The sequence below is a fragment of the Ochlerotatus camptorhynchus genome, unplaced genomic scaffold (genome assembly GCF_037179485.1).
Source record: "Ochlerotatus camptorhynchus isolate MF236.1 unplaced genomic scaffold, CSIRO-AGI_Acam_v1.1 ptg000135l, whole genome shotgun sequence".
NCBI lineage: Eukaryota > Metazoa > Arthropoda > Insecta > Diptera > Culicidae > Ochlerotatus > Ochlerotatus camptorhynchus.
The window spans coordinates 1,939,641-1,967,097 of record NW_027040625.1 but is presented as its reverse complement, the minus strand read 5'-3'; the positions used below and the strand labels follow the sequence as shown (position 1 = coordinate 1,967,097).

At 41.5% G+C, this 27,457-nt stretch overlaps 1 protein-coding gene across 1 annotated transcript; it reads right to left on the bottom strand.

Moving 5' to 3' along the window:
- Positions 1 to 1,236: 1,236 nt before the first annotated feature.
- Positions 1,237 to 27,036, bottom strand: LOC135700393 (probable cytochrome P450 313a4). Its single transcript, XM_065220886.1, has 6 exons — positions 26,682 to 27,036; positions 26,357 to 26,609; positions 26,162 to 26,288; positions 2,072 to 2,245; positions 1,476 to 1,905; positions 1,237 to 1,409 (listed from the first exon to the last, which is right to left on the bottom strand). The coding sequence occupies exons 1-6, from the start codon at positions 27,034 to 27,036 to the stop codon at positions 1,237 to 1,239; spliced, it is 1,512 nt and encodes a 503-aa protein (XP_065076958.1).
- Positions 27,037 to 27,457: the final 421 nt, after the last annotated feature.

Genomic DNA, 27,457 nt, shown 5'->3' with positions numbered 1-27,457 from the left:
ACAGACTGTAGTGGTAATTTTTATACGATAGATGGAGTAGATGAAAGCATAGAGTTGATAGTTCCGTTAGAGTACGGCAGTGTGAAGATTGTATATAGATATTACTCACCATTCCTCTCCAAAGGGGGAGTTTGGTAAAGAGAGATGAAAAAACCGATTTGTACCTTCCTTAAAAGTTGTCCTAGCTCGCTTGTCTAATATCTATATACAATCTTCACACTGCCTTACTCTAACGGAACTATCAACTCTATGCTTTCATCTACTCCATCTATCGTATAAAAATTACCACTACAGTCTGTTATTTGAAATTAGCATGTTCAACTATGACACATCTAGCAATTTTGCCAACTTGGCGTGTGAGAACGTCGGATTCTCTAGCTGCGCGAGCAAAATTTTGACACGCTGCTCCTCTTGCTTGGACGTCATTTTGAAAACTGGAGAGCAAACGGTGAAAACTCATCATAGCAACCATTGTATATACACTCAACTTCCAAATGCAGCAATACACCAATTTGAAGTTGACCAATTTTTGTGCGTTCCAGACTACGGAGCTAAGGATCTTTGGTTCGAATCTAGGTATTACAGGTAATATTGACCTTAAGGTTTAAATATATTCATCATTTCAAAAGATAACTCACTATATTTCAATTTCCAACTTACATTCAAACCAATATCACCAGGTACCACCAACTATAGAAAATTAAAGGTTCATTTAAAAGGTATTTTTTCATGCTTTTTGCTTTTTGGTCTGCCATAATTTTAGAGATGTAATTTGAAAGTCGTACAAATAACATTTTAAATAAGATATTGGCAAGTACCCTATTGAATCATATGAAATCATACAATGTAGGAAAAATTTTCCTCATGCACGTAGATGGCCTCCAGATTTGTACGTATAGTTGAATTCTATGCACTTTGTACGATTTATTTTTACCGAATAAAGATTATCATAGCAGAGTAACAATTCAGTAATGTGAAAAAAAAATGTTGGCTGGGGAACCACCGTGGCAGTTCATATCACCTAAAATTGATACTGGGGATGGAAGAATCGAAACTAGATTCCATAGTTGACTACGGCTAAAAGAGGTTCTTGGTGGAACGTATACTGAAGCTATGCAAAGATTTTTGTTCTTCACGTTTATTTGGCAAGCGACGATTTCGACTGTTTTAGGTCGATGTTGCTGATATTTACATTTACGTAAATTTACATGGAACTACTCTTTCTCAACTAAATCACTATGCTGTAGTGGGTTTCCGCTTGCATATTTGCACCCAATGCTCGAACGGTAGCTTCAGCGTCAAGTCGTGCTTGAATCGAATATCTTCCTGCTTAATTTTGGTGCTGAACTTGAAATTTCTCACCAAGTTCACCATCACCGTCTTCATACTGAACGATGCGTAGCGCCAGCCTACAAATGAAAAACAACGGCATGATTAAATCATAACGGGCGATGACGACCCACAAGCGTGCTAACCCAAACAGATTCGATTTCCTCCGCTGAACGGAACGAACGCGAACGGATGCCGCTTTTTGACGCGCTCTTCGGAGAAATTTTCCGGATCGAACCGGTCGGCATCCGGTCCCCAAATGTCCTGCCTCCGATGCAGCGCATAGAAGCTCAAGCAGAAAATATTCCCCGGTGGCACTTTGACACCGTCGATTTCTATTTCGGCAATGTTTTCCCGGGCAATGGCCGGGACGACCGTCCAGTGGCGCTGCACTTCGTTGAGGAACATTTCCATGTAGGTGAGCTGCTTGAGAATATCGGGGCTGAATTCGACTTCCTCGCTGGGTCCGGTGGGAAAGTGTTGATTGATTTCGGCGTACAGTCGGTCCTGGACTTCCGGATAGAACGACAGGAACAGGCAAGCGTGGGCCGTCACCAAACCCGTGGTGTCGACGGCCTGTGGAGAAAAATGGGAAATTTTTACTTTAACAATCAAATTAGGGGCTGTTCACAAACCACGTGCATGTTCTTAAATTGGATAATCCGTACATTTTTTATTTTGGTTTTGAACGATGTTGTAAACGATATGTCATTGAACAGTATATATGAAACAAGTTTCCTACCCCGGTGATGACAGCGTACACATTGTCAGTGATTTGCTCCTGAGTGAATGTCTTTCCATCCTGGGAGGTACTTAGAAGCTGATCGACCAAAATTTTCGGCTTATGATTATCCTCCTGCTGGGGTTCATTACTGTTGCACTTTTCTGACAGGTACTGCTTTCGCTCGATCACCAGCTGTAAAAGGTAGGGAAATGTAAGAAAACGTATTTTGATTGTTAGCAGAATATAAACCTCAATTTAATCCTCGACGTAGATCCGCAAATTGTAAAGATTAGAACTGGATCTTTGAGATATTAACTTTAAAATTTCCCAGGAAGAGCGATCTCTCGGAATCAGTTGACAGAGCAAACAATATCCATGTTCTTGATGTAAAAAAAATGTATTAACTAATTAACACTTACGATCTGCCCTGGGCTTTGGCAAAACCTTGAGGTAGTTTAATTAGGCTACCAGGTCCCAGGGCTGATCTGGATCTTTACCATATTGGAAAGGTGCACACTAGTGTTGCCAGATCAGTGTTGATGCTTACCAAAAGTGCATTTGAACCCGCTTATAAAAGCATATTATTTTTTTAATCATCACCGTACATTGTTTATTGCTCTGTACTAATAATAAATGATTGATCACAGCATTTGATATTTTAGTAGGAATGCTGGATTTAGTCGCAGTGGAAACTGGAAATCAATTCTTTATTGAATTGGATTTATTTCTATGGATATGCACATTTGGAAAGTATCATCACAAAGATTCTGCACTCGGTCTACAGCTTGTGGGTGGGAAGTGTTGTGTTTTTGTTTTTTTTTTTTATCTATTTATAGAGTCAATTCTTAGAAATACGAAGCGAAAGACAAATCAAGCATTAAGCACAAGACCTTCAAGAAAACTAACAACACGAAGTCTGGAAATGGCAATGTTTCATTCAAAACGTCAAGTATGTCAAGAATATCGGGTGAGACCAATCTAATTAATCATTTTGTCAAGCTTCTGCATTCATGTTCCATCAGATGTCACTGCTGTTGTTTGCGGTGACATCTATCGGAAACTAGACACAATCTGTTTCCTATAATTGTTCACAGAGGACACTGCAGTGCAAAAGATGTCTGGTACCTCTATATATGCATTTGGATTATTATTCGAAGTCCCTCCTTTTTAACACATTCTGCACACAAAATAGCTCACCCCTTACAGGATTTCCCGTCGAATTTTATGTATGGGGCGGGGCATAAAGTATCTTTTGCGCAGAATATGTAAAAAAGGAGGGACTTCAAATGTTAAAGCAAATGCATATATAGAGGTACCAGACATGTTTTGTAGTGTCAGGTACTCTATTTTGTAATCTGTGAAAGGGAAATCACAAATCGAGTGTCAACAAAATACATGGCATGTTGAGAGATTGAGCTCGTGAGAGAGAATTTCTCTCTCAAATTTGAAATTTTTTGGCTCTCTGGGGACTGGTAGTAACGAGGGGGACGACTCTATCTACGATGCAAAAAAGATTGTGTTTTGCTGTGGCTAGCTGCGCGCACGCTGAGTAGATAGAAAGAAGATTGATGACGATTCTGAAGATTTCCTGCAAAAAATTGATGAGCGATGCATGTAGATGCGACAAATGAAAGAAGATTGTTCGAAGATTGATTCGCTAGTGTGAGATTTGTTGACCATCTAAACTTGAGATTTAGATGTGTCGCCCCCCTCGGGTAGTAAAGCAGGTAAAATTGTATGGAGAAAAATCATTTTTATTTAATTGTAGCTTGTTTAGCATTAATTCCCGGGAAAAAACTGAACGACAAAGCCCCTGACTAATTTCTTTAGGTTGTCGTTCACTTTTTTTGACCTGAATATGCACCGAAAGCGAATTATTCCCACTTCTCTCAATTTTTATATGGGGATTTTATTTTACTTCCTACCAGCGGAACAGTGCCATCTCTGTGGAAAATGGTCGAACAAAATGATTAATTGTATTTAATTTTATTTTTGTGTAGTAGGATATTCAATTGAATCGCTCAGGGTTATCATGAAGCCCTCCCCTTGGCTAGTTTTTATCCTGGACTTTGGTGGGTGGGCCTAATATAATGCTTCATAGTGGAGCGTTGGAGACAGTTGGTTTAGGTCCGGCATCGTTGGCTCATGCCGTGACAGAATAGCGGCATGAGCATGCGATGAGGATTACTGAGCTTCCCCTCTCTGATGAACCATTGCATAAGAGAACCAAAGTTCTAGTCTGAAGTGATATTATCACACCTGTTACTCCTTTTTTTAAGAGCTGCGTCGTGGTACGCCTCCGTATAGGCACTGACGTTGGGTGCGATACTGGCTGGTTTTTTCCGCAAATCTTATTGTATTTATTTTTACACAGATGGGTTTGTACTGGAGTTATACTATTGAAGTATTTTAGAAGGTGCCCAATGGTGCGCCTTCTACTTACGTGACGGGCTTTCATTGTTGTTTTCATTGAAGTATTACTCAGGGAACAATGTTAAACACTATTTGGGTACATGGTATTGTAACTAATCTTATATGTGCTTCATTTTGATTTGGGATAAGTGTTTTAACTATGGCTCGGGATTTCCGCTGTGGCGTGCTTCTATTGTGACATACCCATACGTATTTTTGTGGTGTGACATAGTGGAAACGTGTGAGCGTAGTTGGACATAAGTTAAACATCAGCTAGGAAACTAACTTCAAAGTGAAGCATTTTAGTCACTTGAAGGTGTCACCTGGGACGAACTGATATATAATAAGTATAGGTCAAAGTCAAAAACAACTTGAGACACGTTATATTTTGGATAGCATGCACAAGTGCAGGTACTTAGTAAAGCATGGGTTGTGGTTGATTAGGTTGATTGGAGATTTCGGTTATTTATTAAATTAGGCTAATGAGATATCATAATCATCAAACGAAAATTTAGACAGCCAGGTGACATTGGGTAGATTGAAAAAGGAGTTAGGATGCGGGGGTCCGCTTAGGGAGGCACTAGCCTTTTCATATATTGTCTGTTTATTTTGATGGTTGCTTTAAAATATTAATTTGGTATATATGTGAAAGGATGAATCAGTGGGAGATGGATTTAGGGTTTCTTTACATTTTGCAGCACAAATCTAGTACTAGGTGTCATTTCTTCAAAACCTCCCAATAACCAACCTCTTCAATCCCTTCCTTTTCCCATGGTGTTCAAGTGGTCCGCATAGACTACCCAACAAACAAGTTTAGCTGCAGATTAGCTAATACAGCCAAAATTTGCCTTATGCAGCTAATTTTTGCCTGTATAAGCTAAGCTGCAGCTAAAATTGTTTGTTGGGTATTCATCCATAACCCCTCCCTTTATGCTCGGCTTTGGATTGACTTGCGCTCCCATTGCCCCACCAAACGCTGCAAAATGAAAATGAAAATGAAACTAATTAACACTTACGATCTGTGCGTATAATTACATAAGATAAATCTTACTTCTCAAACGCGAAGATACGATGACTCGTCAATCAACCGATAACTGACGGAACAGGACGGGAATTACGCAATGGCCCCACTTGCAAAGCCGCAGTTCAGAGATTCTAAGACTAGAGCTTGTGGAAATGGGAACGGCTAGGTGTAGCCATCGGAACGACACGAGAGGATGATTTGCAAATGCCGTATCAGTAGAGGCGTTGTCACCGATAGCGTGCCGTGTCCGGACTTAATACACGAAGAGGAAAGTATGGTTGCGTCAGATTTTAGGTTGCGTCAACCAAATTTCTGTATTGAAAATTACACAAACATGTTTATGATGGTTAACATTATTGAGATGTTTGGAATAAACTAAAATCCCAAGAAATTTTTTTGGCATGACTTGGACTTGAAGAATGGTTTAAAACCTCGATAAAACTTGCAATGTTACTTGGGATGTTATGTTGATTTTGTTTCACTTTTCAACCTCTTCTTTTTCTTCTTTCCTTTATTTAACGTCAGTCTCTGTTCCGCAATCTAGTGCCAATCACCGACGGACATCGATTGCCATCTATTGACGACAATCGAATATGCAGGAAGGCAGCTTCCACACCTGCGTAGGATATCGCACCCATTCACAACACACATGGGCCGGGACCAACGGCTTTACTTCCCTTCCGAAGGAAGACGTGACCAGAGATTTTTATGCCTCAGAAAAATCCCACCGACCTCGGCTGGGATTAAACCCAGACCCATTGGGGTGTTAGAAAGCAGTCACGCTTACAGGGCTGTTACAACAGGCGCGGATTTCGCGAATTTCGCGGATTTCGCGATTTTCGCGGATTTCGCGATTTTCGCGGATTTGTCGCGGATTTGAACTTTCAGTCGCGAATATCGCGGAAACATTAAATGATGTCGCGAAAATCGCGAAGGGACTGATGTGCTGTCACAAAAAATGTGGAATTCAATGTAACCTTTCCGGCCCGGATTATTTTGCTGCCTTCAATTTTGCTGTTCATTTGGCTCTCCATTTTTTACCGGTTCAAACCAAACACCCTGTAAATAATCGGAAATTCCCTGAGGTCTGTCCAATGTGAGACATTTTCCTTTTTTTTTCAATATGAACATAGCATTTTTCGTTGTCAAATCATAAACGAAACGTATATAAGCGAGTAATTGGCATGTATACCGGATATTCTAGGTTCTCCAAATCGTCCTGGAGTTCAGTTGATTTGTTCTACTATATCAACCAAGACTGCAATAATGTCTGTAGTATCGAAATATGTCCAAACAGATTCAAAGTGTCTATGTAGATTGTACTATACGACCTACGTATACAAGATGTTATAGGTTCTGAAATCATTCTGTAGATCAGGTTATTTTTCTACTAGATCACCCAAGACTAATTCAATATCTGTAGTATCGAAATATGCCCAAACAAATTTGCAGTGTCTATGTGGATCATGCCAAATGTTTTAGGATTTCCAAATCGATATTCGATACTACAGATATTATCCTAGTCTTTGTTGATCTAGTAAAACAAATCATCTGAACTGCAGGACGATTTGGAGAACCTAGATCATCTGGTACACGGGGAAATAATTAAACATTATCCATATAGACACTATGAATCTGTTTGGACATATTTTGATGCTACAGACTTCATCCCAGTCATGGTTGATCTAGTTGAATAAATCATCTGAACTCCAGAACGATTTCTTCTTCTTCTTATTTGCATTTCAAGCTTATTGATTGATTAGTGCATATTAGCTTATTGCATGCTCTCAACTTAGTGTTCTAAAATGCACTCTCAAAGTTATTAATTGAGAGCTTTCGATGCCAATACCAATGCATCAACACCACCGCGTCCTAGCAAGAAGTACGGTCGACTTGTTTCGCGCTCCGTTAATTTTGAAGTTTTCTCGCTATTATCTGACGTAAATAATCAGTTTTTCTCGCTTAGTGATTCCTGGCATAATTCCGGATAAATTTATCAAAAAGTGAGTTTTTTTTTTCTGAGAAGAAAGTGTGTTTTCGGAATCATCGAAAATTGTTTTTGCGATTGGCAATTCGCCAATCATTTTGCGCACCATCGGTGCGTGGTCACGCATACCTGTGCACACGGATCATCGTCATCGAGTGTCAGCATCTGCCTCCACATTCAAACCGCTCATCCATCATCGTGTGTTCAGCTGAGTGCCGAGCTTCATACAAGCACACACCAACGAAGACCGCCCGCACACGCGGATCGAAGATCATCAAAGCTGCGCGTCGCTCCGCTGCTGTGTAAACGCTCGGTGATAGTAGTACACTGGAGTCGCTTTTTACGCGGTTTTTTTTTACACGGTTTTTTTTTACGCGGTTTTTTTTTACGCGGATTTCGGAATTTACGCGGTTTTTTTTTACGCGGATTCCGGAATTTACGCGGTTTTTTTTTTACGCGGATTTTGGTTTTTTTTTACGCGGATTTCAGAATTTACGCGGTATATCGCTTTTTACGCGATTTTTTCTTACACGGTCTTTTTTTACTCGGTTTTTTTTTACGCGGATTTCGGAATTTACGCGGTTTTTTTTACGCGGATTCCGGAATTTACGCGGTTTTTTTTACGCGGTTTTTTTTTACGCGGGACGTATCACCCGCGTAAAAAGCGACTCCAGTGTATAGGATTATCAGATAAGTTTTTGTTCTTGTTTATTTCTTTCTCCCATCTGTTAAATTTTAAGTTTGTGTTTCTGTGTTAGTATTTTTTTTCTTCGTGTATTGTGTCCGAGTAATTTTGATTATCGTTGCAGTGGTAGAGCGTTTTTCGCTCCCACTAGTACGGCAAAATGGACATTTTGTCGGAAGACGAAATGGACGTTTTGGCGGAAGACGACACCACTTTGCCACGCGATAGCAAAAAGGGTCGAAAACGTCTGTCATCCCAGAAATCAGATGATGCCATCCCTGCTTCGTCATCTCAGTCTGGCAATGGACAGGGACAGATAAGCCCCCGATCGCGAGCCTACCCAGAAGACTCGACTGGCCCATGGGTTGTTTACTTTCAGCCCAAAAAGAAACCTTTGAATGTAATGCAAATTACTAACGATCTGACGAAGCGGTTCTCGGCCGTGACCGAAATCTCGAAGGTGAGGTACAATAAACTTCGCGTTGTCGTCTCTAACCTGAAACAAGCTAACGAGATTGCTGCCTCCCAGCTCTTTACACTCGAGTATAGAGTGTACATCCCAGCTCGTAATGTGGAGATCGAAGGTGTGGTCACCGAAGCGAGTCTGACCCCCGAGATCTTGGCGAAGCAAGCGGTTGGCCGTTTCAAGAACCCCTTGCTTCCCACGGTTGAGATACTGGAAGTCCAGAAGCTGAACTCAGTATCTTTCAGCGAGGGTAAAAAGAGCTTTACCCCCACAGATTCGTTTCGGGTGACCTTTTCTGGTTCAGCCCTTCCTCACTACATCGAGTTGGGAAAACTTCGGCTACCTGTGCGTTTGTTTGTTCCTCGGGTCATGAACTGCCAAAACTGCAAACAGTTGGGACATACGGCCTCTCACTGTGGCAGCAAGGCACGCTGTTCCAAATGCGGGGAGAAGCACGAGGATGGCGCCTGCACAGTCACTGCACCAAAATGCGTGTACTGTAAGGGAACTCCTCATGGTCTCTCATCGTGCCCGGCGTACAAACAACGCGGGGAGAAACTAGAACGCTCTCTTAAGGAGCGTTCCAGGCAGTCTTTTGCAGCAATGCTAAAAACAGCCACACCATCAACCAACGACAAAAATCCCTTTGCTGTTTTGTCTGATGACGAGTCTGACTCTGACTTGGCTGAGGAGGGAGTTTCTTTCAGTTTTCCGGAAGGTTCTGCACGGAAACGAAAACGCATCCGTTCGCGGAAAGTTGCAGATAAGGAACCCCAAATCAGCTTGCCCAAATCAAGGAGTGATGGAAAAAAGGAAGTTTCAACTCCTCCTGGTTTCCGCCGAACTGACTATAACCAGAACTTTCCATCTCTCCCGGGGACATCAAAAACCCCTGATGGCCCATTTTTAAGAACAGAAGCCCCTTCTTCATCCGGGTTGTTCTCATTTGATAAAATTGTGGACGATATTCTCAAGTACCTCAATATTTCTGATCCTCTCAAAAGCATTGTTCTGGCAATGCTTCCTTCTGTGAAGACCCTCTTGAAGCAATTGACATTGAAGTGGCCCCTCATTGCAGCAATCATTTCCTTCGATGGATAATTTTCCAAACGAGGTCGGGGATTTGATCACTGTTCTACAGTGGAATTGTCGAAGTCTCATTCCTAAATTAGATTCTTTTAAGTTTTTAATTCACAATAATGATTGTGATGCATTTGCTGTTTGTGAAACTTGGCTCTCTTCAGATATCGATCTTCCTTTTTATGATTTTAACATTATTCGACTGGATCGTGAGGATTCGCGTGGAGGAGGGGTACTTTTGGGGATCAAAAAGTGCCATTCCTTCTATAGAGTGAATCTTCCACAATTTCCAGGTATTGAAGTTGTTGCATGTCAGACTATTATTAAAGGTAAGAGCCTTTGTATTGCTTCTGTTTATATTCCTCCTAGAGCCGTTGTTAATCGCAAACAACTTTCAGATATCTGTTCGGTACTTCCTGCTCCACGGTTGATTATGGGAGATTTTAATTCCCACGGTACAGGCTGGGGGGAACTGTATGATGACAACCGTTCTACTTTGATATATGACCTCTGCGACAGCTTTAATATGACAATTCTTAACAATGGAGAAGTAACACGTTTGGCTGGCCCATCCTCGAATGGAAGTAGATTAGACCTCACACTTTGCTCTAACTCATTATCGTTGGATTGCACGTGGAATGTGATCCAAGATCCCCACGGTAGTGATCACTTGCCGATCAAAGTTTCAGTTGCCAGTGGGTTCAATCCGTCGGAACCCGTTAACGTCGCGTACGATCTTACCCGTAATATCGATTGGACAAAGTTCAAGAATGTGATAGAAGATGCCCTAACGTCGGTAGAAGGGCTTCCACCGTAGGAGGAATATAACTTCCTCTCCAATCTGATCTTGGACAGCGCGCTTCAAGCTCAAACTCGGCCGGTTCCTGGAACGTCTTTCCGTAGGAAACCTCCTTCCCCTTGGTGGGACCAGCAATGCACTGAGGTTTATCGTAAAAAGTCCGACGCGTTTAAGCTTTTCCGGAAACGTGGAACACCCGTACATTTCGAAGCGTACTCGGATCTTGAACGCGAACTCAAGAGCCTCATCAAAGCCAAGAAACGCGGATACTGGCGGCAATTCGTGGACGGATTATCGCGCGAAACGTCGATGAATACGCTTTGGAATGCGGCGCGAAGGATGCGTAACCGGTCTTCAAACAACGAGAGCGAGGAGTACTCAGATCGTTGGATTCTCAAGTTCGCGCGAAAAGTATGTCCTGATTCTGTGCCGGCACAGATGATTCCTCGCGAAACGACGAATTCGGTAGACGAGATCAGCCAGCCTTTTTCAATGCTGGAGCTCTCACTCGCACTCCTTTCGTGTGGCAATTCGGCTCCGGGGGCTGATAGAATCAAGTTCAACTTGTTGAAGAACCTCCCAGACGTCGCTAAGAGGCGCATGTTGAACTTGTTTGGTCAGTTCTTGGAGCTTAATATTGTTCCGGATGATTGGAGGCGGGTGAGAGTTATAGCCATTAAAAAGCCTGGAAAACCCGCGTCAGATCACAACTCGTATCGTCCCATTGCGATGTTATCGTGTATTCGAAAATTGTTGGAGAAAATGATCGTTTTTCGCCTGGACAAATGGGTTGAGTTGAACCACTTACTCTCAGATACTCAATTTGGTTTCCGTAGGGGCAAGGGAACGAACGACTGTCTCGCGTTGCTTTCCACTGAAATTCAGTTGGCTTTTGCTAATAAAGAGCAAATGGCTTCTGTCTTCTTGGATATTAAGGGGGCTTTTGATTCAGTATCGGTTGAAGTCCTTTCAGACAAACTCCACGCTTGTGGCCTTTCTCCATTAATTAATAACTTTTTGTACAATTTGCTGTCAGAGAAACATATGAGTTTTTCTCATGGAAACTCTACAGCTTCACGATTTAGCTACATGGGTCTCCCCCAGGGCTCATGTTTAAGCCCCCTTCTGTATAATTTCTACGTCAGAGAAATTGACAATTGTCTAAGTGACAACTGCACGTTGAGACAACTTGCAGATGACGGAGTAGTGTCTATGACAGGGCCCAGAGAGGCCGACCTGCAAGGACCCTTACAGGATACCTTAGACAATTTGTCTACTTGGGCTATCCAGCTAGGTATCGAATTCTCCACGGAGAAAACTGAGTTGGTCGTTTTTTTCTAGGAAGCATAGCCCAGCACAACCAAAGCTTCAACTTTTGGGTAAACCGATCACTCATTCTATGTCCTTCAAATATCTTGGGGTCTGGTTCGATTCAAAATGCACCTGGAGATCCCACATTGAGTATCTGAAGCGGAAATGCCAACAAAGGATCAATTTTCTCCGAACAATTACCGGAACGTGGTGGGGAGCCCATCCGCAAGATCTTCTAACGTTGTACCGGACAACGATTTTATCGGTTTTAGAGTACGGTAGTTTTTGCTTCCAGTCGGCGGCTAAAACGCACATCATCAAACTGGAACGGATCCAGTATCGCTGTCTTCGTATCGCGTTAGGATGCATGCACTCGACTCATACGATGAGTCTCGAAGTGTTAGCGGGCATGTTGCCACTCTCTGATCGGTTTTCGGAATTATCCCTCAGGCTCCTCACCCGTTGTGAAATTATGAACCCACTGGTGATTGCAAACTTTGAGAAGCTTCTTGAGCTAAACCCTCAAACTCGTTTTATGTCATTGTACTACGTGTACATAACACAGGATGTCAGCCCTTCGCAGCATAATCCCTATCGTGTTTGCTTCTCCGACTTCGACAGTTCTGTTCATTTTGATTTATCAATGACGCAAGAGATTCGCGGAATCCCAGAGCATCATCGTTCCATGTTTGCTCCGTCAATTTTCGCTGCAAAGTTTGGCCAAGTTGATTCCGCAAGATCGTTCTTCACAGATGGATCACTAATAGAGGCGTCCGCTGGTTTTGGTATTTATAACGAATTTCATAGCGCCTCTCTAATGCTTCATGCTCCTTGTTCCGTATATGTTGCGGAACTGGCGGCAATACATTATACGCTAGAAACGATCGCCTCACTTGCACCAGATCATTATTTTATTTTTACCGATAGTCTCAGTTCTGTCGAGGCTATTCGCTCCATGAGGCCGGTAAAGCACTCCTCGTATTTTCTCATGAAAATACGAGAGCTTCTAAGTGCTTTATCTTTAAGATCTTTTGTCATCACCTTTGCATGGGTCCCATCTCATTGCTCGATTTCGGGCAATGAGAAGGCGGACTCGCTTGCAAAGGTGGGCGCTATGGAAGGCGATATTTACGATCGACAAATCGCCTACGACGAATTTTTCTTCATTTATCGTCAACAGTCCCTCGCCAGCTGGCAAAATAAATGGAGTGAAGGGAGTTTGGGACGATGGTTATATTCAATCATCCCTAAGGTGTCGAAGTGTCCTTGGTTCAAGGGGTTGGATGTGGGTCGAGACTTCATTCGTATGATGTCTCGCCTCATGTCCAATCACTACTCGTTAAACGCTCACTTGTTCCGTGTTGAGCTGGGGGACAGTAATCTCTGTGAATGTGGACAAGGTTACCAGGACGCTGATCACATTATTTGGTCATGTGCTGAGCACCGTGGAGTCAGATCCGAGTTGTACGATTCCCTTCGGGCTCGAGGTAGACAACCTAATGTTCCAGTTCGGGATATTTTGGCTAGACGCGATCTGGAGTTTATGCAACTCATATATGTTTTCTTGAAGAATATTAACCATAGATTGTAAGTTTGATTAACCTTGTGTTTAGTTTGTGTTTTGTATGTGTGTGTGTATTTTTTTTTTTGTAGATTTGTTTCTGTAATAATTGTATAATTACAGAGTTGATATAACGTCGATAGGATTAAGTATTTGTTTTAGAAATAGTGAAATTTTTGAATCATAAATCATATTCCAAATCTCCTTTTCCCTCTCCCGATCCAAACAATTGTCATCCACTAACCTCGAGAAGACCGCCAGTAATCGGTTCCAATCCTTTAATTTTAGATTTAAGACATTTATAATGTATAAAGAAAAAAACTTGGCTCTGTAAAGTTTATTCGATTGAGCCTGTACAAATAAAGTAATTAACAAAAAAAAAAAAAATACCAATGCATGAATTTGTGTATTGTGTGGCAAACACAATTATACTCTATTCCCAGAGAAGTCGAGAAAATTTCCAGCCCGAAAGATTCCCTCGACCGGACCGGGAATCGAACCCGCCGCCTCCGGTTTAGTAATACCGTGCCTTTACTGACTAGGCTATGAGGTCCAGAACGATTTGGAGTACTTAAAACATCTGGAGTACTCACAACACTTTGAATCTGATTGGACATATTTCGATACTACAGACATTATTGCAGTCTTGGTTGATCTAGTACAACAAATCAACTGATGTCCTGGTCGATTTTGAAAACCTATAATTTCCGGTATATACAGTAATGAGTCGTGCATGATCCACAAAGTCACATTTATACGATTCGGTTATGATTTGACAACGAAAAGTGCTAGGTTCATATTAGACCATTGGACAGAACCCAAGGAATATCCGTGTAAATACACAACCGCGACGTGACCAACAAGCGTGACTTATGAAACTTTGGTAATTTCTCGATTATTTACAGGGTGTTTGGTTTGAATCGGTAAAAAATTGAGAAAACTAGAGCCAAATTAACTACAACATTTAGGACAGCAAAATACGTCAGAGACGTAAAGGTTGATTTTCAAGAAAATTTGCATTTCAAATGAAAATGCATTTATTTTTTTTTTAATAATGTTTCATCAAATCTAGGCCGGTATTATTCAATAGAATCTCATAATGTTAGGGTGTTTTATTATGTTCACTATTACTCAGAACTTATATTATACATAAATAACTAAAGATGATACAATGTTATTCTTTGTTTTAAATTCAAAGGTTACAAACGATACTCGATGCTGGAGCCGACTGAGTTCTATTCCCGTCCGGTCTATTAATTTTTCGGGTTGGAAAATTTCTCTACTTCCTTAGGCATACGATGTTACAGACATAGAAAGCTCTCAATTAAAATGTGAAAGAACTTCAAAGAACACTAAGGTAAAAATCTAATATGCTATAAGCAATAAGCTTGAAATGCCATGTAGTAGTATACAAATGCAATTTTTTTTTGGCAATGAAAACAGACTGTAGTGGTAATTTTTATACGATAGATGGAGTAGATGAAAGCATAGAGTTGATAGTTCCGTTAGAGTACGGCAGTGTGAAGATTGTGTATAGATATTAGAATAGCGAACTACCGAAAAACCGATTTGTACCTTCCTTAAAAAGTTGTCTTAGATAAGATAAGATAAGATAGCTGACTCTCACGCAGATGAACATGGTTCAAATCTAAGTTGATAATCTTGTTCACCTTTTTTATGATTTTGCAGTTGTGTTTTTGAGATCGATAAAGAAGCAAAACAAACTTCCTTAATATGTCGATAATGAAGAGCACTTCGTTTAATAAACATTGTAAAATTTTGCTTTCCTAACAATAGTTTTCTTGAATCAACTAAAGCATAGTTGTATTTTGAAGTTTGTCGTTTGTTCATCTACTGAAAAATATAGTTGAGCCAACCGAGAAGCCAACTATGAACTTTAGTTATTGCCCTCTATATATAGTCAAATCAACTATAGTTCCGGGTTATCTCTAAAACAATTGAACAATATAGTTATTTTGACCGGAAAAATAATTACGTCTGCTATAATTTGTTCTCCGTGTGTGTTGGGAGTGACAAGTTGACAAATGAACATCATTGACATGAATCCGAACGATGTTGTTCATTTGTCAACTTGTCACTCCCAATACAGTTTACCCATTTTTGGTTAGGTTCAGTTTTGACCGATCTGGGTGGATTCTACCCAAATTTTGGTAGTTTTGAAATAGCGTGTATTAAATTCATTATGAAATGTATTTTTCGTGTACAAAGTATTTGCTAGGTATTTTTGTGTATTTCATTTAAGGGATTTTAGTTTTAACGTGTACACAAATTTTCGTATTTTATGTATTTTTTGAAGTGTGTATTTACAATCCGCTGACCGGCTCTTCACTAGAACTTTGAGAAGCATTTGAGATCTGACAATACCAGTTATACCACTGAGGCAACACAAAAAGGGGGTCAACTTTCAAAAAGTTATTTTGCATGCAGTTCCTCATATGTTATGTGAACTAAATAAAAATCATAAGAAATCCCATTGCGTGAATCGCCAGGATGGGATTTCATTTTCATTTTGATTGCTTGGACTGGCTCAACTCCAAGTAATTTTGGCAGTTCATCTTTGATCTGATCCAGTCACCACTGGGCAGACCTTTCAAGACAACCTTGAACAGAAGTTCAGTTTTGGTTCCGTAAGTGAAAAATGTGTGTTGCTTCTCAGTTGTGACTATGGCCTGACCAGACACTCCCGGGTAACTAACTCAGTAGCATGAGACCCCTGAACTGTGTCGCAGGGCCGGCATGTTACTGGGTATTCGGAGGGGCTACGCAGACAAAGTATGAAACCAGGAACATTCACATTTTCTAAAACATTTAAAGGGTGATACGGTCAAAATTTGGTCAAGGGAAAACGCGTGTAAATCGGTGAAATCGTTTATTTAAAAAATCAAATTAAATTTCTTTTCCAAGTTCAATTAGTATAAAATTCAGGAAAAATATTCAGTTAGGCTTCCGCTTTTCCAAATCCGAATTGCCGGGCCTTACGCTTGACCCCTGCCATCAGATTTTGTACAGCCACCTTGTCCACCTTCTTCGCCGCAGAAAGCCAGTTTGCCTTGAACTGCTGCTCGCCCTTAGCAGTTTTTTTGGTCTTCTTTAGGTTCCGCTTGACAATAGCCCAGTATTTCTCAATTGGGCGGAGCTCTGGCGTGTTGGGAGAGTTCTTGTCCTTGGGAACCACCTGCACGTTGTTGGCGGCGTACCACTCCATGGCCTTTTTACCGTAATGGCAAGATGCCAAATCCGGCCAAAACAGTGCGGAACAACCGTGTTTCTTCAGGAAAGGCAGCAGACGTTTATTCAAACACTCTTTCACGTAAATTTCTTGGTTGACAGTCCCGGAAGCTATGAAAATGCTGCTTTTCAAGCCACAGGTACAGATGGCTTGCCAAACCAGATATTTCTTTGCGAACTTTGACAGTTTCATGTGCTTGAAAACATCTGCTACCTTTCCCCTTCCTTTTTCCGTATAAAACTCCTGTCTCGGAAGCTGCTTGTAGTCGGCTTTGACGTAGGTTTCGTCGTCCATTACCACGCAGTCAAACTTCGTCAGCATCGTCGTGTACAGCCTCCGGGATCGCGCTTTGGCCGCCGTATTTTGTTTATCATCGCGATTTGGAGTCACTACCTTCTTGTAAGTCGATAGTCCGGCTCGTTTTTTGGCTCGATGCACGGTTGTAGACGATACACCCAGCTTATTTGCGGCATCTCGGAGGGAGAGGTTAGGGTTTCGCTTGAAACTACCGGCAACTCTCTTTGTCGTCTCAGCGGCTTCCGGTTTTCGATTTCCCCCCGATCCAGACTTCCTGGCTGTCGACAAACGTTCCCCAAACACTTTAATTACATTTGTAACGGTTGATTTGGCAACTTTTAGCGATTTAGCCAACTTTGCGTGCGAGTAGCTCGGATTTTCGCGATGCGCGAGCAAAATTTTGATACGCTGCTCTTCTTGCTTGGACGGCATTTTGACAACTGAAGAGTGAATTCCAAAATCAAAATAGGAGCAACATTCTACACACACACACCTTCAAAATGAGGGGTGTTCAGGTTTTTTAAATGCAAAATTGAAAGAAATACGTCAAGTTGATATTGACCAAATTTTGACCGTATCACCCTTTATTTGCCCTTTTCTGTGACGTGTGGGTGTGGGTTTTCACATATATGTGGCGTGTATGCTAGGGCTTAAAATTTGCACTGTACTCACTGCTGCAGCGGGATCTCCTACGGCGTCGCGACGCTGGCGTTGGCCCACACGGCTGCTCCTGCACTACTGTGTGGCCGGAAACTTGTGGCGCGGGCTGCAGACAGTGTTGCAGCTTTGGGAGAATGGCGGATCTGGTGGCGTTCATCAGCCACATACGGCTCAGCAGGCGTTGCTGGCTCGTTTGGCTGGCAGGCGTCTTTCGTCGTTGACGGCATCGGCTGACCGTGGCATGGCCACCTTGGTCGAGCCGAGACGGGACCCTCCTTGGCAATTAAGGCCACCGGTCTGAGGTAATCGTCCCTGACGGACGATCGAGTATCATTTACTATTAGGCTCGGAGGCCATCTTGACTTCCGAGCCGAGCCGTGTAAGACCGTTTTATTTACGGTACGAGGTGTACAAAATGTACAAAAGCACAAGAGGTCCTGAGCGGAGGTAGGCTTTCCAGCCAAAACCCCACAAGGGGGGGGGGGGGGTTGTATTATATATGCACTACACTTCACACTCAACTGGTCTACACGGACGCCTGGTTACTTCTGCTTAATCTTTCAAATCTAAGATGGCTAGCTATTCATCATCCAATTTGCGCATCCATTTTTATTTTAAAGCCAAGATTTTCCTCCCTTCAGTAACGTTACGTTGTTGTTTGCAGCGGTACAAACCCTCTCGCTCTTGTGTGTGTCTACTGTTGTAGGTTTAACAAAACGTGAATTTTCCAAACAACAACAACTGATACAAACGAAAATCCACGGATTGTAACCAACTGGTTATACTGTTACCGGTTGGTACCATTTGATTCAATTGGTGTAAGAGTAGGGTCAGTGTGAGAGATAGCTCCATAACGTCACGTCTAAAGTGACCGATAAGGTAGGGCGATGATGGAGGTGTTTTGCTGCATGGGCGAAGCGACCACTGTCCACTGAACCACCGTAGCGTAGTGAGAGACGGAAACTAGCTACGGGGAAGCTGAGAGTCGATGTGGAGGTGAGAGATCGTTCGGCCGAGAGAGAGAGGAGCAGTGTGTTGTTGACTGTGGTACGATATAGTTGGAGATACACGAGTAGTGTTGAGAGACTGGGAAAAAACGTGCCCGGAAAAGAGGTGAAAGTGCGTCGATCACGGTGTTAGATGACTTAACCGATCAGGATCCGGCCATCATCATCTGGCCGACGCCATCTAGCCAACCCTATCCGGCCATCGAGATTTGGCCATCGCGCTTCGGCTATCACCCTTCGGCCATCGCGGTGCTCCATTGTTGGCCTCGTGTTGAAATCTCGCCGTCGCAATCTCGCAGCTGCAATCTGGTAGCCGAAAGCCGGCCGCCGAACTCCTGTCACTACCATCTGGCAACCGCAATCCGGCAACTGCAATCCGGCCGTTGCAATCTGGTCTTCGAAATCCGGCCGCCGACCTTCTATCACTACAATTCGGCAACCGCAATCCGGCCGCTGCCATCTGGTCGTCGAAATCCGACCGCCGAACTTCTGTCTCTACAATCCAGCAACCGCAATCCGGCAACCGCAATCCGGGAACCGTAATCCGGCAACTGCAATCCGGCAACCGCAATCCGGCAACCGCAATCCGGCAACCGCAATCCGGCAACCGCAATCCGGCAACCGCAATCCGGCAACCGCAATCCGGCAACCGCAAAACGGCAACCACAATCCGGGAACCGCAATCCGGCAACCGCAATCCGGCAACCGCAATCCGGCAACTGCAATCCGGCAACCGCAATCCGGCCACCGCAATCCGGCCACCGCAATCCGGCCACCGCAATCCGGCCACCGCAATCCGGCCACCGCAATCCGGCCACCGCAATCCGGCCGCCTTTAAATAGTAGTTGACATGATGCTGTAAGCCATCATCATAATTAGGTACCTGCTTGCAAAAGAAGCAAATCGTATTACTTTGACTATATGTTTAGTATTACTTCTGCGTGAAGTCAACGATTTACATAGTTGAAGATGCTAATTTCAAATAACAGACTGAAGTGGTAATTTTTATACTATATAATGAGGAGATGAAAGTATAGAATTGATAGTTCCGTTAAGAGTACGGCAGTGTGAAATTTGACAAGGACAACTTTAGGAAGGTACAAATCGGTTTTATCATCTCTCTTTATCAAACTCCCCCTTTGGTGAGGGATGGTGAGGGGTGCCCCCCCCCATCGCCACCACTTCGACCCGGAGTTCAGTAAAGAGAGATGATAAAACCGATTTGTACCTTTCTAAAGTTGTCCTAGTTTGTTGCGCAGAGCAAAAAAATAATTTTGATATCACATCAAAGTGGATGCACTTCAATCGTGTCGAAAATATGGTGTAATATTACTTGCCAAAAAGGGCAAAATTATCATTAATACAGTGCATGAACTGACATTACGCTGCTTTTACTGCATTTGTTTATTTTTGTGGCCATAAAAATTACATGAGATTTTCTACATGATTGAAGTGCATCCTCTTGGATGTAATATTAAAATTTATTTTTTGCTGTGCGCTTCGTAGAAGTTAAGGGAACATTATTGTATTTCAGGAAAGCTCATTATTGATCGGGAACCTCTATATATTTTCAAGGCACTTTTTTGAAGCCTCATGAACATGGAATAGTTGTGGAAGTTACGTAAAAATTCAAGGATTTTCGCACGTGGCACACGGAAAATCAACGGAAAATGGAGAAGTGCAGTAAACTTTGTAGAAGTTTTGCGAATTTCGTAGCATTTTGAGGAGCTGCCTAAAACTTCATATAAGAGTAAAACATTTTGAAGAATTTCAGGGAGTTATATAGAAAGATGTAGATATAGAAATAGTTCAATAAACTTCTAATAGCTTCAGCGATCCTCGCTTCAGCTTAGGGAACATCGTTGCAGTTTATCAGAGATCTTACTTAAAAAAGCTCCATGATCTTCTTGGAGGTTTTGGGAACTTCGTTAAATTTCAAGGAACTTTACAGATGTTCAAGAATGTGTGTAGATAATAGAAGTGGAAAGATGTTCAGAGATCTTCATCGAATTAAGACAGATGGCAAAAATATAGAATTTGGAATAAATTTAGGTAACTTCGTAGAAGTTGAGGAAATTTTTGTAAAACTTGAAAGAGTTTTGTAGATGTGCAGGAAGCGTTGCATAACTTGCAGGATATACTCCCTAGACAGCAGGAAATATTCTAAAGATCTCCATATAGACGAAGATATCAGTAAAGATCTCTGGATATTTTTCCAAGACTTCAGGTTGATCAAATTCTGACGATCTCCAACTGTCTAAAAATTCAAACATTTGTTCAAGACTGCAGGTTGTTCAGAATATTGTCCTGCTAATTGAATCTTATGGAATCGTGAATGGTGAATCTAGATTTTATGGACATGTTTGTACACCCGAGCAAAGTCGGTTAACAAAATGAAAGCAAATCGATATTAAAGATTGCAGTTCCTATCATAATGAATACTCATTTTGATTACAAGTGTCACGACATTAGTCTGATATAATATTGTGCTTTCATTATGCAGTCAAGACATTTTAAATGAAAGCAACTTAACTTGAAGTTCTGCTGTTAACGTTTTGTTTAAAATTTAAGTTAGGCTTATCTGTCGTTGAACTAACGATGAGGGGGAGGTAGCTCATCGATTCTTCCGGTTCACCTCCTAGCATCGTGCTATAAGGTACCAGGCGATAACCAGGGTAGTTGATCGATAGCTCGATGACGTCATTTCGTTGGCGTCTGCAATGGGAAATTCTTATAGCAGGCGATGACGATGGGACGTTGTCGAGTTGTTGAATAGCAACTATCGTGGTAACTCACCGATTACCTGTCGATCTGCCAAATTTGGAAAGACGTCTGCATTGAATTGTCTCATATAATAATATTCCGCCCACTATATCACAAGAAATTGCGAGTAGCTGAGTGGAATGGAGATAAGTTAAGCATTGGGTACAGGACCAAGTCTCCCCTGGGGGGTGCCAAAAGATGAGCGCAATAGAATCATCAAGTTGCCATAAGGCACGGAATGAGACTATTGCATGGCTGGGTAGTCAAAGTCTTCCATTCGTTAGTCATTTCAGGTGGATTAGAACAGGTTTAGGTTTAGGGTGGGCGTTGGCCAGATTTGGATTTTTCAGATATAATCCTGAATGGGACCTAGATTATTTAATACACTAGTAACCTCAACTTCTGTCACAATGTTTCATTGTGACTGGTCAACACTCAATGGGTAAAATATCAAATTTGCGGTAAATTTGAAAAAAAAAGGTAACTTGGCGTTTAGAGCGCACTGCCCACTGGACGATTCTGAAGCCTGACCAAGTGAGTGGGTTACGGGTTTATTTGATTGTACGTCATTTCCAAGTTATATATATAGATACATTCATACCATTGGCATTTTGTATTTGAGATAAGACAGAGACAGGATGCGGAGGGCCTGCTTAGGGGGAGCGTAATCCATGTTATGGCTTCCATTTATTAAATAGTTCAGATAGGCTGGAAATGATAGGTTCATGGTGAGAAAATGTACCATATGGTGCCCGTTCACTGATCAAAATTAGATTCAAATCGTCAGGCCCTGCCCTGGAATAAGGGGATTGACGATGATTTGTCAAGTTTCATTTTGCATTTGCATATAATTGTAAGTTTAGGTTTGCTTTTATAATTGTAAGATAGATAGTTTGCCTCAATTGAAACATTGAGTTGTATAAACTTGACGAATCATACCTCTAAAATAGTAGTAGTTACAGTGCCGCATTATCTAACAACCACTGCCTGCAACTAATGTTGGAGGGGTCGGCAGGGCTGATTACGGATCAAAACTAACATAACTCTAACACTGAAATGATCCCGAAACTAACGCTCATTCATTGCACTTTGAGTCATAAAGTAGTTTTATTTATTTCCCTACTAATCTATCTACACACTTAGTTTTTTCTACCGAGCTCGGCTGTGCGGGTCTCGGCGGGGAGGGTTTCGCTGAGATCTCGGCGGGAGTGACATTTGATTGAGGTCTCGGATAATGCCTTTTCTAATAATCTGCCTACGTTTCTTTTCTTTGTTATCTACTTTAACCCCTTTTTTATTTTTCTGCTCTTCTTTCCTCTTCTCTTCTTTTGTTTTGTTTGTTTACATTTAACTTATACTAATACCTCCTTGTTTTCTCTCTAATTTGTCTACTATGTCCCACCATCACGATGAGAGATGAGCTACCGTACATGGTACACGCTCATATACACTCCCAAAATAGTATGCCGCAAGTAAGTATATCACAGAGGCAACTAAAGATCCAGAAACAAAAACCGATAACGCTGAACGGCAGATTGGTTTACAGTGGTCGACCAGGGTGTGTGCTGATAAATTACAAAATTACAATTACATCATTATTTCATACATCAGTTTGAATTACGTTGATCGATATTACATTTTTTTTTGCTGTGCACTACACCACCGGAGCTAGCAAAGTTCAACAATCCATCGTTGCTTATGCCTTTGTTGTCGTTTTTAACCAGTTTTGCGAGGTAGACGACGATTGTGCGTATTTCTCGCGTAACTTTTGAAAAGGGCCTAGCCTGAACAATACGTAAAGAGCAAATTGAAACATTGTACGTCGCGTGAAAGTGGAACTTAATGAAGGCCTAAGTACTTTTTCGTAGTTTTTAGTTTTCGGATTTGAAAGATCGTCGGTTACAGTGGCCTGCTTACTGAGCAGAAAAACGCGGTCCCAGGTCCTTACATATCAAAGAAATTTATGGTAAAATCGCTTGTGTAACGTGTATTTTGCCAAACTCGTTGTTGTCGTTGGTTCCGGGTTTGAATGGATACAAAAATTTGAGCAACGGTATTATGTGATATGAGGGGCTCGGTGGCCTTAGAGCAACCGTTTTTGCTTCCTGAGCAGAACATCATGAGTCTAATCTCAGGCCCATCCACATTCAAGATTCGTCAATCGTTTTATTTGTTAATATGACTACATGGTAATAACAGCAACTCGGTGATTAAAAAGGTGCTCGTCTGCCTAGTGGTAAACGTTTTGAGCAGAAGACCGTGGGTTTAGTCCCAAGCTCCTTCGCGTTATATGATCGTTAGGACATCAATTCAGCTTATCGTTTACCAAAACGAACCCTGCTGCAAACCCAACCCTCTTATCCAACATCCCAGTGATTCCTCGTGGAAGTGCAGAGGTGTTCTCGGCTTCCATCAAAGCGAGTGTCATGTCAACACAATCCTTTCCATTCCTTTCTTGACCTGTGTTCGGGCGCGGCCGGCGCTGGTATTGCCTAATTTAAGATCACCAGTTTTTACACATTGAGGATGATTGCTAGTCCCAAGCATCGTCTATTGGTTCTCTGTGTAATTACAGCTGATCTGGCAATAACAGAGTAGCAACCGTGGGCGGTCAATCAAGCTCAAGCTCAAGCTCTGTCGTTGAACTAACGATGATTGTTTAATTGTTTTGTTTAACACATTTTAGGTCATTCGTAACCAACCCGAGGTGACATTTGAGCTCAAGTCTTTCAACGTGAGAAGCTTGGATGCTAACCATTTATACCAGGCCCGTATTCAGTCAAACATTATGAATGCAAAATCAGTAATCAAATTGATTTCATTGAAAGCAGGATTAGTTTTCTGTTTGATTCAACAGTGTAAAATTTTGCTCTCATTTTTGATGTGTTAACCGTTAAGTCAACCAAAATGAGATCAAATGGAGTATTCAAAATAAGTTACATCATAACAGCAAATTTTGATTTCAATTTGATCTCTAACTTTGCTCGGGCATTCTTTATAGGAAAGACCCGTGCCTTGGTGTCTTAGCTATATTGTCAAGAACTAGCACTTCAGCAGTTGAATTCCGGGCATAAATTTCAACGAAGCGATGGAAATGTATGTATTTTTGATTGAATAAATTAAACACACTGAACAAGCTCTTACTCGGATAAAGTACGTGTAAATTATGAATTGGTAAAATATCAGAATCTAGACCTTTGAAATCCGGTATCTAAGAAACCTGATAAAGATCCTGATTTTTCATACTTTTGTCAGATGACAAGATTATTCAATATATTTAAATCTTAATTTTTTCTTACTCTCTAATCTCGAAGTATGTTCCTGTAGAAAATGCTGTAAGTCTCAGAATCTAGGGAAGTTTCCCAAGATCTTGAATTACAAATATTGTCGAGGAAATTCAACGCTTATCAAAACCTTTCTTAAATCCCTAAAATTTATTTTGAACCAAATTAAATTTTTTAAGGAATATTTATTTTCTGGAGTTTGATTGAGTCAAACATATTAATATTATTAAAATATCATTTCATTTGTTTTTAGTATTCATGTACTAGCATTTTTATGAAATGACTGCTATGAAAGATCTTGTAATTTTATCTTAGTCTTAGAATTATGACAATTGCACTAATATCATTGACTTTCATTTACATTTGTATTCGAGTAATTTATACTTACAATCTGTATCATAGATATATTTTTTTTAATACAAAATATTGAAAACAAATCGGTTTGGGATCTCAAAACTATTGATATTTTCACATTCAGAATGTTAAGCATTGTGCGTGGAGATATATCTTGAACATTTGCCTGAGTCCTAAATGTATGAAATTTATTCTGTCCGCCAGAATTTAAGAAAATTATAAAATTGTAAAATAATATGTCAAAGATTTAACTGATGATGAAATATTCCAAAACTAAAAAAAGCTAGTTACGAAATTCATTGAATTAGCTAGCTCTTAGAATTTTCTTAAGTTAGAGATGCTTAAATTTATAAGATCTGGACACTATGTGATTTCGTTACAAAAAGCATGAACAAACGATCATTGCTTGTTCAAAATCAGTAAGCTTTTAAGGCTCCTCCAACCGAGGTCCTAATCATTGCGGGAGTTCTTGTTCATCCATTAAAACAATAGTGATCCTCAATGTCATGTTATTTGTCACAGAAAAATGTTCCCAAAATTAAGTTGCCTTGATGAAATTTGATAGAATAGCATCTTCGCGAGTTTTTATTTGACCGTATTATAGCAAAAATAATGCAACAGGCCCCCACTAGGTCCCCTCTGGATAAATTTTCTAGCTACACCAATGCACCATTAGAATGTTGTAATGTTGTTGTCTTCCTTTCATTTCAGCAGCTTACACTATTTTCCTCTTTTCAGCAGCTGACAGCTATTTTCCGTATTCTTGACTATTCAAAAAATGAAAGATGACCGTTTTTGATTTGACAAGTAATTTCAGTACCTCCGGCAAAATAACATGAGAATGCCGAAAGTTCTTCAATTTCTTTTTCAGACATCGGCAGTATGACACTTTCCAAACAAGATCAGTGATTACAGGTGATTACCTTTGACGAATCTGGTCAATGATTTATTTTATCTCATAATTTCGGCAAATTTTCAGTTTACTGAACGGCTACGGCAATACATTTCGTTGAGGACAGATTTTGGTTTTAAGTGTGTAGACGACTGATACACATAAAAACATTAAAATGTGTCCCCATTTGGAAAACCGTTGACAAGTTGCCAGCATTTGCTCGATCATTTGTTCGAAGTTCCACTCCTGTGCTCCTCCCCCAATTCCGGTACTCACCTTGGTGAAAAAATCACAAACAACCTTCCTGGCATGCATCAGCTCCTTGTAGTGTCTTGTCATCCTAAAGACGACATCGGTATACAAATGCACACTCATCATTCTCCTCGCCGCCCCGTTGAATGCTCTGTAACGATTTCATGCATGCAATTTTAACCACCCGCACTCACATCCGCTGTCGTTAATCACACTCACTGATCCAGCCCCTGCTCGAACTCCTCTTTGCCTTCCCTCTGCAGTACATCGCTTCCCAGCGTGGTACCGCAGGCCATCTCCAACGTGCAAAGAGCCGTATACTTGTGGATATTGACCGTTTCCCCATCGGAATACTCACTCAAACGAGCCACCATTTTGTCGGCACATTTTGCGAAAATCGGAACAAACCCGCGAATGATCCGTTGGTTGAAGGTCGGATTCAATCGCTTCCGCGCTTCCTTCCAAATATGATCTGCAAAAAACGACGGTTAGAAGAAGGATTGCTTTTGAACACTTTCACTCCTCTCCCTCTCGGACGACATACACTTGGCCGTGAAGAGCCCTTGTTCGAACCCGGCAAATCGGTACAGGAACGGCTTCTCCAAGCAATGTGCACTGCCTAGAATCTGCTGGATAAAATCCGGATGACTCGTCACTAGCAAAAGCTTTGGCCCAACCCAAGCCTTCATAATGCGATCCGACGCAATGCACACATCTCTGATCACTTCGAACCGTTCGACGTCGCTTTTCCCGAACACAATAGGTGCGTTGCCAATCAAAGGATACACCGGTTGCAAACAAGGCCACTTGTCCGCGAATCGAAACCGAGCCCGGCGATGAATCCAGTACAGGACCGCACCGAGTGACGATATTATCACTGTCAAAATCAGAGACCACATTTCAAATTCGAATTCCGCCCTACAACCAACCAGCCCGACTAAAGTATCGCGAGCGACTGGCTAAACCAACTACGCACGAAAAGCTTCTGCTGAGGCTGAGGCTTGGGCGGTTGTAACCGCAATTTGAAAAATATGATAATGCGTGAGCTCGCATCTGATACTTGGCAATGAACAGTGTGGTGGTAATGGAAAATTCTTTCGTAATGGCTCGGTCTAGGTTACTGTCCATCAAGGATACTGAGATTAGCACATTTTTGCCCGCCATCACGAGCGAAGGTCTTGCAACACGCAAATAATCATGCGTCTTGCTCTTAGGAACTTCCTCGTTCTTCCTCTCATGGACACACCTGATATCCTGTTGTTATTTTGGATATATCTCAGCGAAAAAAAATATAATTTGATGCGAATTTTGCACGGATTT